Source organism: Phytophthora sojae (genome assembly GCF_000149755.1).
Source record: "Phytophthora sojae unplaced genomic scaffold PHYSOscaffold_42, whole genome shotgun sequence".
In the NCBI taxonomy this organism is placed as follows: domain Eukaryota; phylum Oomycota; class Peronosporomycetes; order Peronosporales; family Peronosporaceae; genus Phytophthora; species Phytophthora sojae.
Genome location: NW_009258156.1, coordinates 1 through 10,476, shown reverse-complemented (window position 1 = coordinate 10,476; position 10,476 = coordinate 1). Strand labels below are relative to the sequence as shown.

The 10,476-nt window shown below is 59.7% G+C and overlaps 6 protein-coding genes across 6 annotated transcripts; 2 read left to right on the top strand and 4 right to left on the bottom strand.

Annotated features, from left to right (window-relative positions):
* Position 1: 1 nt before the first annotated feature.
* Positions 2-2,824, bottom strand: PHYSODRAFT_454028 (hypothetical protein; the record flags this gene model as incomplete). Its single annotated transcript, XM_009541855.1, has 5 exons — positions 2-1,171; positions 1,244-1,287; positions 1,360-1,492; positions 1,574-1,972; positions 2,051-2,824. Coding segments are annotated over 5 exons (2,520 nt in total), but the record flags the coding sequence as incomplete, so codon positions are not given.
* A 466-nt stretch (positions 2,825-3,290) lies between these two features.
* PHYSODRAFT_343296 (hypothetical protein) lies at positions 3,291-3,808 on the bottom strand (the record flags this gene model as incomplete). The annotated part of the gene is made up of 2 exons (XM_009541854.1): positions 3,291-3,720; positions 3,798-3,808. The coding sequence occupies 2 exons, from the start codon at positions 3,806-3,808 to the stop codon at positions 3,291-3,293; spliced, it is 441 nt and encodes a 146-aa protein (XP_009540149.1).
* Positions 3,809-4,072: 264 nt separating this feature from the next.
* On the top strand, positions 4,073-5,593 carry PHYSODRAFT_343295 (hypothetical protein; the record flags this gene model as incomplete). The annotated part of the gene is made up of 2 exons (XM_009541853.1): positions 4,073-4,926; positions 4,975-5,593. The coding sequence occupies 2 exons, from the start codon at positions 4,073-4,075 to the stop codon at positions 5,591-5,593; spliced, it is 1,473 nt and encodes a 490-aa protein (XP_009540148.1).
* A 700-nt stretch (positions 5,594-6,293) lies between these two features.
* On the top strand, positions 6,294-8,189 carry PHYSODRAFT_536500 (hypothetical protein; the record flags this gene model as incomplete). The annotated part of the gene is made up of 2 exons (XM_009541852.1): positions 6,294-6,542; positions 6,645-8,189. 2 exons carry the CDS (start codon positions 6,294-6,296, stop codon positions 8,187-8,189), a joined length of 1,794 nt encoding a protein of 597 aa, XP_009540147.1.
* A 115-nt stretch (positions 8,190-8,304) lies between these two features.
* On the bottom strand, positions 8,305-8,936 carry PHYSODRAFT_536504 (hypothetical protein; the record flags this gene model as incomplete). Its single annotated transcript, XM_009541851.1, has 4 exons — positions 8,305-8,376; positions 8,451-8,511; positions 8,592-8,787; positions 8,876-8,936. 4 exons carry the CDS (start codon positions 8,934-8,936, stop codon positions 8,305-8,307), a joined length of 390 nt encoding a protein of 129 aa, XP_009540146.1.
* A 98-nt stretch (positions 8,937-9,034) lies between these two features.
* PHYSODRAFT_551801 (hypothetical protein) lies at positions 9,035-10,450 on the bottom strand (the record flags this gene model as incomplete). Its single annotated transcript, XM_009541850.1, has 4 exons — positions 9,035-9,517; positions 9,602-9,744; positions 9,957-10,077; positions 10,142-10,450. The coding sequence occupies 4 exons, from the start codon at positions 10,448-10,450 to the stop codon at positions 9,140-9,142; spliced, it is 951 nt and encodes a 316-aa protein (XP_009540145.1). The 3' UTR covers positions 9,035-9,139.
* Between the last annotated feature and the right edge of the window lie 26 nt (positions 10,451-10,476).

The window sequence follows — 10,476 nt, the reverse complement described above, 5'->3', positions numbered from 1 at the left end:
CCACGGTTCGACACACGGGGCAGCCGTTCTCCGGGTCGTTCGCTAGACTGTCGCGCAGGCACTGGTCGCACAGCACGTGGGCGCACGGAGTCAGCACGGCGTTCTGCGGCGGGTCCAAGCAAATCGGGCACTCCTGCGACTCCAGGCCATCTTCAACCTGCGCTATCACGCTCTGGATGTACGACGCCGTCAAGCCTCCAGCCGAGCTGCTGCTCTCTGTGTCCGTGGCGTCGCTCCCGTTCTCCAGAAGCTGCGTGCGGTTGCTGGCCTTCATGTCCTTTTGGAGCTGCGCGGCGATTTGCTGGTAGTAGGCCTCAGAGCTCTCGTTGTGCTGCGGCTGGAACGCTGACCTGGCCGAGGCGGCTGTGGTAGTCGCGCTCGTACTCTTGTCGTCGGACTGCATCGCTTGCTCGACGTCTTTCCCGAGCGCGAGCAGAGGGTGGTCGCAAGCTTGACGAAGTCGGAGCAACAGTGCGAAGATAGCGACGTAGCTTGTCATTGCTGAGCCGCTGGCCACGAAGCCGTTGAACTCGGCCCTGCTCTTGTCGTATACAGCTTGGTAGAACGCTCGCTCGTCCGGGGAGAACTCGAGCTTGACCAGGTCGACGTGCTTCGGGGGAAGCTGAACGATCATTTTGCCCTGCTTGTCCCGCGAGTGCTTGGTGCGCCGAAGCAGAATTGGGGTTAGAATCACCTTCAGCCGACCGAGCGCGTTTACATCGTCACCATCTTCATACGGCTTCGTGATCACCCTCTTCCACCACGCCACTCGAGACCAGGGCTGGTACTGGAGAAAGCAGAGAAGAGAGAACATGTCGTCGAGTGTGTTCTGGATAGGAGTGCCGGTTAGACACCAGCGGTGGGTGGCTTTCATCGCAGAGCACGTCTTGAAGTAGCCTGTAGACCTGTTCTTGATGCTGTGCGCCTCATCAAGAATGACGCGGTTCCACTCCGCTGTCGTGAGGACCCCGTTCTTCTCGAACTCTGCCGATAGCACTCCGTACGTGGTGAGTAGCAGGTCGCTCTTGCTGAAAGATGCCGCACTAAGCCCAGTGTCGTTGTCGCGATCGTCGCCATAGTACACGTGAACGCTCAGCGTGTTAGGGAGGAAGCGCTCTTGTGCCTCGTTTTTCCACTGGTGAAGCAAACTCAGCGGGCAAACGACGAGCGTCTTGCCAGTCGTTTTCCGTTTGTCCCGGGAAGATGAGTCAGTGTTGTTATCAGCATCTTTCTCTTCACCAACGTGCTTTTGATATGCGATGAGTGAAAGCATCATCATCGTTTTGCCTGCATGTAACAAGATATACTCGTTAGTTGTGCACTTGTTGCCATGACAAGCGCACGGAGGCGACAACTTACCCATTCCCATGTCGTCTGCTAGAATTCCGCCTAAACAGGGAACTGGAGGGTCCGGTCGAGTCAGCGAGGCGCTTTTCTCGAAGGGGTTTACATAGTACGAGATCTTGGACCGGAAGTGGCGTTCCTCCCACATCTGAAAGAGATGAAGGAAGTGGTTAGCATGAAACAGAAGAGTACAAGCAGTGCAAACTATGACAGGAGTGAGATTGCTTACCGGGTCGTTACTCTCTTGCTCGCTGACGCCGCTTTTAAGCTGGTTCTCGCGCCACAGCATCCATCGCAGCGCCTGCTTTTGATGATCCCGTAGCTCGATAGCATTCAGATACTGCAGGAGGTGCTCTGATGGGTCCGTGTCCGATCCATCCGCTGAGTTGTGGAGGTCGTTTGCGCCAACACACTCCGAAAAGAGGGTGTCAAGGTCTTCCGGGTTCACCTTGGCCGACGGATCTTCAGCCTCTGCAGAGGGACGGGAAGCCAGCGCATCCAACGACGGCGCCTCAGCCCCGTTGATCATCTGCAGCAGGTTGTAGAGATGGTCGGAGAGGTGGAAGTTCGCGTCGCCTTCCTTGAACATGTCGAACGCCTTGACGCTAACGTACACGAACGCCGTCACCTGCATCAACGCGATACTGTATCAGCACCATGTGCAGTAGCGCCCCGTCAACACCCAACACGATCAAACACCACGTACATCGAACGACGCGAACATGTGCGACGACACTGGGGGCGTCTCGCACACGGCCCCGAGCTTCACGAGCCCGCTCTTCATGAGCGGGTGCAGCAGCATCTCGAGGTTCCGCTCCAGTCGCCCGATCTGCGAGTGCTGCAGAGTGGCGATCCTCACGATGCCCCCAGACGCCGAGGCGCCGGCGGAGAGTCCGGGTCGCAGCCGCTTCTTGCCGGCGTTCTCGGCCTGCAGCAGCAGCTCGTCCCCGACCTGCAGCGCCACGCCCTGGCGGTTCACCGAGGCCTGCATGGTGGTCTTGCCCAGCACCTGGAAGCTCTGGTCCTGCGCGTCCACGCGCTCCAGTCTCTGCAGCGCCTGCTCCAGTCTCCGCTTAGCCCCCTCGTCCTGCTGGGCGCCGCCGCCGGTCGACTCCTGCTGGGCCAGGCGCTCGAAGTACTCGGAGGCGGCCCCGGGCACGCTGAAGCAGTTGCGCTGCAGCAGCGCCATCATGTCGGCGTCGGGCAGCTCGATGCCGAGCTCCTTGAGCTGCTGCAGCTTCTTCTGCACGCGCTGCCGCTCCTTCTCCGCCGAGCTGCCGACGCCGAAGAGCAGCGATGGCGACGGCGACTTGGCGGGCGGCGTCTTGGTCTTGGCCCTCTTACTGGCCGAGCGGCTGGCCGGCGCTGGAGACGCCGCGGGAGCCTTTACAGGCGTCGCGGCCGGCCGAGCGCCCATGCACATGGCGCATTGCCGCACGCGCGGCTCATTCTCGAACGTGCAGCGCGAGCAGCTCCACGCAGCGGTCGCCATGGTTGCCGCCAATAATAATCCGAAGTTACCGCCACAATCCTCTCGTATTTTATCGTATCGTCAAAGTTGACAAAACACCAGCAACGTAACAATCTAAACTACATCGGCAAAGTTCACAAAAAGACTACGCAACTTAGGCTACGCAACATATCATAAGTTGCACTTTAGTGATAAGTTGATAAGTTGATAACTCAGCAAGAACCCCTGTGGAGTTCTCAACTTGAGAACTACAAATACACTTTACCATTTCTGGATCCAGTCATCCACTGCCAAGTTCACCAAAGGGAGTCCTCTTCATTTCGCTAACAAGTTTAGTTTGTAAGTTTTAGAGGGCTCTGGGGGCTCACCTCACCACACACATGCATATTGTAAAATGGACGCAGTTGAATCTATCGGGGCATCTACGCCAGGGCGGGGATGGCCTGCGGGTCGGTGTTGAACATCTCGTTGGGGTCTACTTGGTCTTGATCTTCTGCAGCTTGGCGAAGTTGCCGCCGCCGTACAGGAACTCGGCCATCTCGCTCACGGTCCAGCGCTCGTCGCGGTACGTCGTGAAGCCGCCGGGCACGCCGCCCTTGGCCTTGTAGGCGTCCACGAACTTGTAGAAGTTGGTGCGCATGGTGGTGATCGTGGTGTCGGCGAACTTGACGTCGAAGGACGGCGTGCGGATGTCCCAGCGGGTGAGGTGCAGGCGGTCGTCGTGCTTCCAGGCCGAGGCGTCGGCCGTGACGCCCTTGGCGTACTTGCCGCCCCAGATGTCCACGAAGCCAGAGGCCGTAGCGTCCGGGAGCGCGGGGGCGAACGCGGTGCTGGAGAAGAGCTGCCAGGCCGTCGAGTTGTCGAGCGGCGTGGAGATCTTCACGGTCGGGCAGGTCGTGATAAGCCTCGTCGGTTAGCCTATCTAATCGAGGTAAATCCCATCTACTGTACTACAGGGATGAAAGCCTTGTGGCATTCCTACCCGCTGGCCATGCGTTTGGATTCCAACTTGCGATGGGGATGATGAATCAAATCTGCTTGTCACGTCGCTGTGTCAACGCTGTTTTCACGGTTCTGGCCCGCTGGAACGCTTACTCCAGCCCAGCCTGCACCGGTAGAGCCTAGCTGTAATAGCGCCGTAGACACCCCGCACGACTTCACGGTTGGGAGAGCTCCCGATTGTGCTTGACTGCAATCTCTCGTGAGAACAGGCAACTCGAAGGGAACAAGCCCCATGACCCCCCGGCACAGAGATACATGTACTCACTTCCGCATTTGCCCTCCAGCACTCAAGTCCCCAACAACTCGAGACCAAGGCGAACCATGGTCGTGTCGATCTCCAGCGCCAGCCGCGCGATTTTCGCGCTCTGCTCCCTCATCGCCGCGCAGGCCGCCGCGGTCCCGGCTGACATCGGTCCGTGTCTCGACAAGGCCGGCATCGAGAACTCGGTGCCCAAGACCACGACCTGGACGATGGACATCCAGCCGTGGAACTCGCGCGTGAACCCCCAGCCTGCGGCTGTTGCGTTCCCCAAGACGGAGGCCCAGGTGTCGGCCGCGCTCAAGTGCGCCGCCGATGCCGGCGTCAAGGTCACCACGCTGGGCGGCAACCGCTCCTTCTCGAGCATGGGTTTCGGCCGCAACAACGGCGCCCTCGTCATGCACCTCAAGTACCTCAAGCACCTCAAGTACGACGCGTCCACTGGTCTGCTGTCGTACGGCGGCCCCGTCATGATCTCGGAGACCGCCAAGTACATGTGGGAGTTTAACCGCACTCTGCCCCACGGCCGCTACCCCGACGTCGGCATGACCGGTGTGGCCGCCTCGGGTTTCGGCACCCTCTCGCGTACCGCTGGCACAGTGCTGGACAACGTCGAGGCCGTGCGTGTGGCCCTGGCTAACGGCACCATCGTGGACGCCAGCGCCAAGCAGAACGCGGACCTGTACTGGGGCGTGCGCGGCGCTGCCAGCTCCATGGGCGTGGTGCTGGACTTCAAGATCAAGACGATCGAGCCTCCGTCGGAGCGCGTGACGAACTACACCATCGCCTTCAACTCGAGCGTCAAGCCGACCCAGCAGGACAACGTCAACGCCTTCCTCGGCACGCAGAAGTAGGCTCAGAGCGCCGACAACAACGACCTGCTCTCCATCCGCTTCAGCCTCAAGACCAGGTCCACGCTCCAGGGTTTATTCTACGGCTCGCCCGAGCAGGCCAAGACCGTGCTCGGCTCGCTCATGAAGAACCTGCCGGCCTCGATGATGCTCACCACGACCGACAACGACTTCTGGACGTCCGAGGCCATCTCGACCCCCGGCCTCGTGGAGGAGGCCATGTCCCCCCGCCGCTACTTCTACATCGCGTCGGTCACGATCCCCAGCTCCACGCCGCTCGACAACTCGACGGCCTGGCAGCTCTTCTCCAGCACCGCGTTCGCCCCCGCGCTCCCGGACGCTACGGCCTCTGGCTTCGTGGACATCTGGGGCGGCAAGTACGCCAAGGGCGTCACGGCCGACGCCTCGGCCTGGAAGCACGACGACCGCCTGCACCTCACCCGCTGGGACATCCGCACGCCGTCCTTCGACGTCAAGTTCGCCGACACCACGATCACCACCATGCGCACCAACTTCTACAAGTTCGTGGACGCCTACAAGGCCAAGGGCGGCGTGCCCGGCGGCTTCACGACGTACCGCGACGAGCGCTGGACCGTGAGCGAGATGGCCGAGTTCCTGTACGGCGGCGGCAACTTCGCCAAGCTGCAGAAGATCAAGACCAAGTAGACCCCAACGAGATGTTCAACACCGACCCGCAGGCCATCCCCGCCCTGGCGTAGATGCCCCGATAGATTCAACTGCGTCCATTTTACAATATGCATGTGTGTGGTGAGGTGAGCCCCCAGAGCCCTCTAAAACTTACAAACTAAACTTGTTAGCGAAATGAAGAGGACTCCCTTTGGTGAACTTGGCAGTGGATGACTGGATCCAGAAATGGTAAAGTGTATTTGTAGTTCTCAAGTTGAGAACTCCACAGGGGTTCTTGCTGAGTTATCAACTTATCAACTTATCACTAAAGTGCAACTTATGATATGTTGCGTAGCCTAAGTTGCGTAGTCTTTTTGTGAACTTTGCCGATGTAGTTTAGATTGTTACGTTGCTGGTGTTTTGTCAACATTGACGATAAGTGGTGAAAAATACCGACATTTAATGTTCTTTTTCGCTCATCTACGGTAAAATACGAGAGGATTGTGGCGGCAACTTCGGATTATTATTGGCGGCAATCATGGCGACCGCTGCGTGGAGCTGCTCGCGCTGCACGTTCGAGAATGAGCCGCGCGTGCGGCAATGCGCCATGTGCATCTTTAACCTTTAAAGTTTTCTTAAAACTTGAAATATTTTGTACAATTTGATAGATCAATATTTCGTTTAGCAAATGCTGGACCCTTTTTGGCTGGTCCTGGTCACACATCCACCAACAGCAAGAATGCTGGCCGCAAGACGCCGTGCCGTTCGCAGCAGCTCGCGCGCCTTCGCCGCGCTGGCCAATGCCGTTCGCTTCGAGTCCAGCAGCGCCAATGCGCAGGCCAAGGTGAAGGTGCAAAGCTCGCGGCTGCCGCGTGACGGTCCCGGCCTTGGCGACTTCCTGCGCGAGTCGCAGTCGCACGACCACCAGCGCACGGCCGAGGCGGCGCGCGAGCCGAGCGAGATGAACTTCCCGGTGGCGCCCAGCAGCGTGCGGTCGCTGGAGGAGCTGGAGGAGCAGGCGCAGGAGGCGCGGGTCTGCTCCTTCTTCATCGAGACGTACGGCTGCCAGATGAACTCGGCTGACTCGGAGATCGTGCGGGCCATCCTGCTGGAGGGCGGCTACTCGCCCGCGTCCTCGGCCGACGCGGCCGACGTGGTGCTCATCAACACGTGCGCCGTGCGCGACAACGCCGAGGCCAAGATCTGGAACCGCCTCGAGTCGCTGCGCCAGGTCAAGGCCAAGCTGCTGCGCAAGAAGCAGAAGGTGCAGACCGTGGGCGTGCTGGGCTGCATGGCCGAGCGCCTCAAGACCAAGCTGCTCGAGTCCGACAAGATGGTGGACCTGGTGGTGGGGCCCGACGCCTACCGCGACATCCCCAACCTGCTGCGCGTCGTGCACGGCAGCGGCGAGGCGGCCGTCAACGTGCAGCTCTCGCTGGACGAGACGTACGCCGACATTGCGCCCGTCCGCGCCGACCCGCACAGCCCGTCGGCCTTTGTGTCCATCATGCGTGGCTGCAACAACATGTGCTCGTACTGCATTGTGCCCTTCACGCGCGGACGCGAGCGCAGTCGCGTCATCAGCTCGATCGTGGACGAGGTGCGCGCGCTGAGCGACCAGGGCGTGAAGGAGGTGGTGCTGCTGGGCCAGAACGTCAACTCGTACCATGACAAGAAGTCGGAGGGCGCTGCCGAAAAGGGGCGCGGCTACGTCTCGTCCGCGGGGTTCAGCAACATGTTCCGCTCGCGCGACGCGCCTGGTTTCCGCTTCGCCGACCTGCTGGAAGAAGTCTCGCGCGTGGACCCGGAGATGCGACTGCGTTTCACGTCGCCCCACCCGAAGGACTTCCCGAACGAAGTGCTGGACCTCGTGAACGAGCGCCCCAACATCTGCAAGCAGATCCACATGCCGGCTCAGAGCGGCAGCACCACGATGCTGGAGCGCATGCGTCGTGGCTACTCGCGCGAGGCGTACCTGGCGCTAGTGGACAACATGCGTACGCGCATCCCCGGTGTGGCCATCTCCTCCGACTTCATCACGGGCTTCTGCGGCGAGACTGAGGAGGAGCACGCCGACACCATCTCGCTGATGCGCCAGGTGTGCTACGACCAGGCTTTCATGTTCGCGTACTCGATTCGTGCTCGTACACACGCTGCCCACCGCATGGAGGACGACGTGCCCCAGGAGGACAAGCTGCGTCGGCTGCGCGAGGTGATCGACACATTCAGCGAGGTGGTGACGCGCAAGAACTACGTCGAGGACTCGGACCGGCTGCACATCGTCCTCGTGCAGGGCCCCAGTCGGCGCTCCACGGACGAAGACCCGAAGCTCACGGGCCTCACGGACACGAGCAAGCGCTGCGTGTTCCCCAACCAGGCGATGCCGGGCTCGCTGCGCGCCTTCACGAAGCATGCGGGCGAGCTGGCGTCGCAGTTCCTTCCCCTCCCCACTGTTAGTTCAGACAGCGTCCACGCCGCCCCAGGCGACTACGTGCTGGTGCGCGTCCGCGATGCTGGCCGTCACACTCTGCACGCTACGCCCGTGGCCCGCACCACCCTGCAGGAGATCGCGGAGCTGGTGCCGTCCGAGCTGCTCGGCGCCAGATCGCACTCTCTCGAGGCGTTGGAGCTATAGATATTAGACACCTTACATACACGAAGCAAGACCCACAGCTCACAGCAAAAGAAGCACGTCGTTGTTTTTCCATCCAGAGCTCAACGCCGCGTCCCCATACGCCGAGTCTGCTGTCCTAATGTGCCGCGACCGCGCCCTTGGCAGCCTCCGCGGCGCGCTTCTGCATCTCCATCTGCATGTTCGAGATCTGTGACCGGCACAACAGCAACCAAAGCAAGTCAGCTCCCAACTTCCCACTCTCAATAGCCAATAACTGCGTACGTTGGTCCGGATGCCGATGGCCTCCTTCTCCTTGGCCTCGATCTTGGAGTTCACCTTGCTCCTGCTCACAGGACACCGCAACCAAACACGTTAGTCTGTGGCCGAGTCCCTCCTGCCTACAACTTCCTGCTCGTGCCGTACAGCTCGTTGTTGATGAACTCGAGGCGCTTGTTGACGTTGGTCTTGGCCTCGTCCACGTCCTGCTTGAGCAGCACGGGGCCCACGAGCTTGTAGACCTTGGTCTCGTCGTCCAGCAGGTCCAGCTCCTTCTTGACCATGTCGTTCTCGTTGGCCTGCTGCGCGTACGTCTGCCGCTGCGTCGCCAGCACTTGCACCTCTGCACCGCACGCCACCCACGCCCCAGATCAGTCAAGTTCAGTCCCGCTGCGAGTCGAGGCGCACTCCGCGCCTACGCGCGCACGCACCGTCCTGCAGCGCCCGGTAGCGCGTCATCTCCGCCTCGACCTGGTCCTTGAGCTCCGCCATCTTCACGCCTCGATCCACCAATATAAAATACCGGTCACTCGAATAAAATCCCATGGGAACGCATGTGTATTCCGTTTGATAGTGGGGTTCAAGCAGTTGAAGTATTTGAATTTGAATTTGTTGCGGTTTAGATGGCTATCTACTCCCAGGATCGCGCTCAGCTGCAAAGCAGTTGAAGTATTACTTGAAGTGGAACAGCTGAGCTACGAGGCAAACTGCACCATGTTGTGCTGCACCAGCAGCCGCAGCTTGGGGCCCAGCCCGGGGTCCTGCGCAAGGCGCTGCAACTCGCTGGGCGACTGCTGGCACGCGTGCAGACGCTGCATCAAGGTCCCGTCCGAGAGGGCCGCCAGCAGCTCCGGGTTCTCCAAGATGCGCTGCACTTGCTCCTCTTCCTCGGGAGTGCGCTGCATTCCGGCAATGACCTGGCGTCGCGTCTCGTCCAGGTCGACGATGGCCGGGGGCGTTGAAGCTGCTGGAGGCGTCTGGTTGCTGTTATACACACGGAGGTCTCTCCCGACTGCTGGCTGGTGTTGTGTTGCTGAACTTTGCGGTGAAGCAGCCTCCTCCGAAGCGCCCAGCTATCAGACAGCAAGCAACTCGTCGTGAGAATTAAGAGTCCTCTTCGGGTCGCAGTACCACAGCCACATGGACACTAGACCCACCTCTTCAAAATGGTTCCCAAGAAACTCCATGAAGTCCCGCAACATCGTCGACACTGCTGGATCCTTTTGGTATTTCAGCACAGCAGCTTGAGGGTCCTGCTGCATCTCGGCTATCGCCGTCGTGAAGGCCGGGTTTTGCAATGCTGGCATGAACAGATCCAGACGTTAAACAGGCCGCCAATTATCGATAGCCCTCCAAGGATCAACATGCGAACATACCCTGAGCAAGCCTTGGATTGCGAGCGAGTTTTTCAAAAAACCGCTCGTTCATCCACTCTGGAAAATGCGAGCACAGAACTACGAGTTAGAGTTTGTAGTTAAATACAAGACGCCGGGCTCGTGCCGCGATCCAAACCTTTAGGGTCTAGCTGGTTCATGCTCTTCATGGCCTCCTGCACTTCTGGGAACACGAACATTGGGCTGGTCGCCGTAGCTTCTTCTTGCTTCTCTTTGACGATCAACAGGCGCTCGTCTCGCTGTATTCAGCAGATAAACATTAGTGTTGCACGGATCGCATCCCCCTTGAGCCTTTAACCGTACCGCTTGCTGCCGAGTTGGCTCCAGAACTGATGTACGCTGTGCCGTCTTCACTTTGGTGGGCTTGGGTTTTGTGTTGAAGAAGCCCTTCTTCAGCCCCTGGCCGAAAGATTTGCGGTTGCGCTCGCTTTCTTGCTGCTTGCGCTTGTCCTCTTTGGCGCGCTGAGCGACGGCCAGCATCTCATCCATGACGCTAGATTCCTGCGGTTGCGTTGAGGGATCAGCTGCTTGGTTGTCTGTCTCCAGCTTGTCGGCCTCGCCCAGCATCGGCGGCTCGTCGTCTTCCCAATCCTCGAGGTCGATGCTTCTCATGGTCAGCTTGTTGAATATGCGGTGGC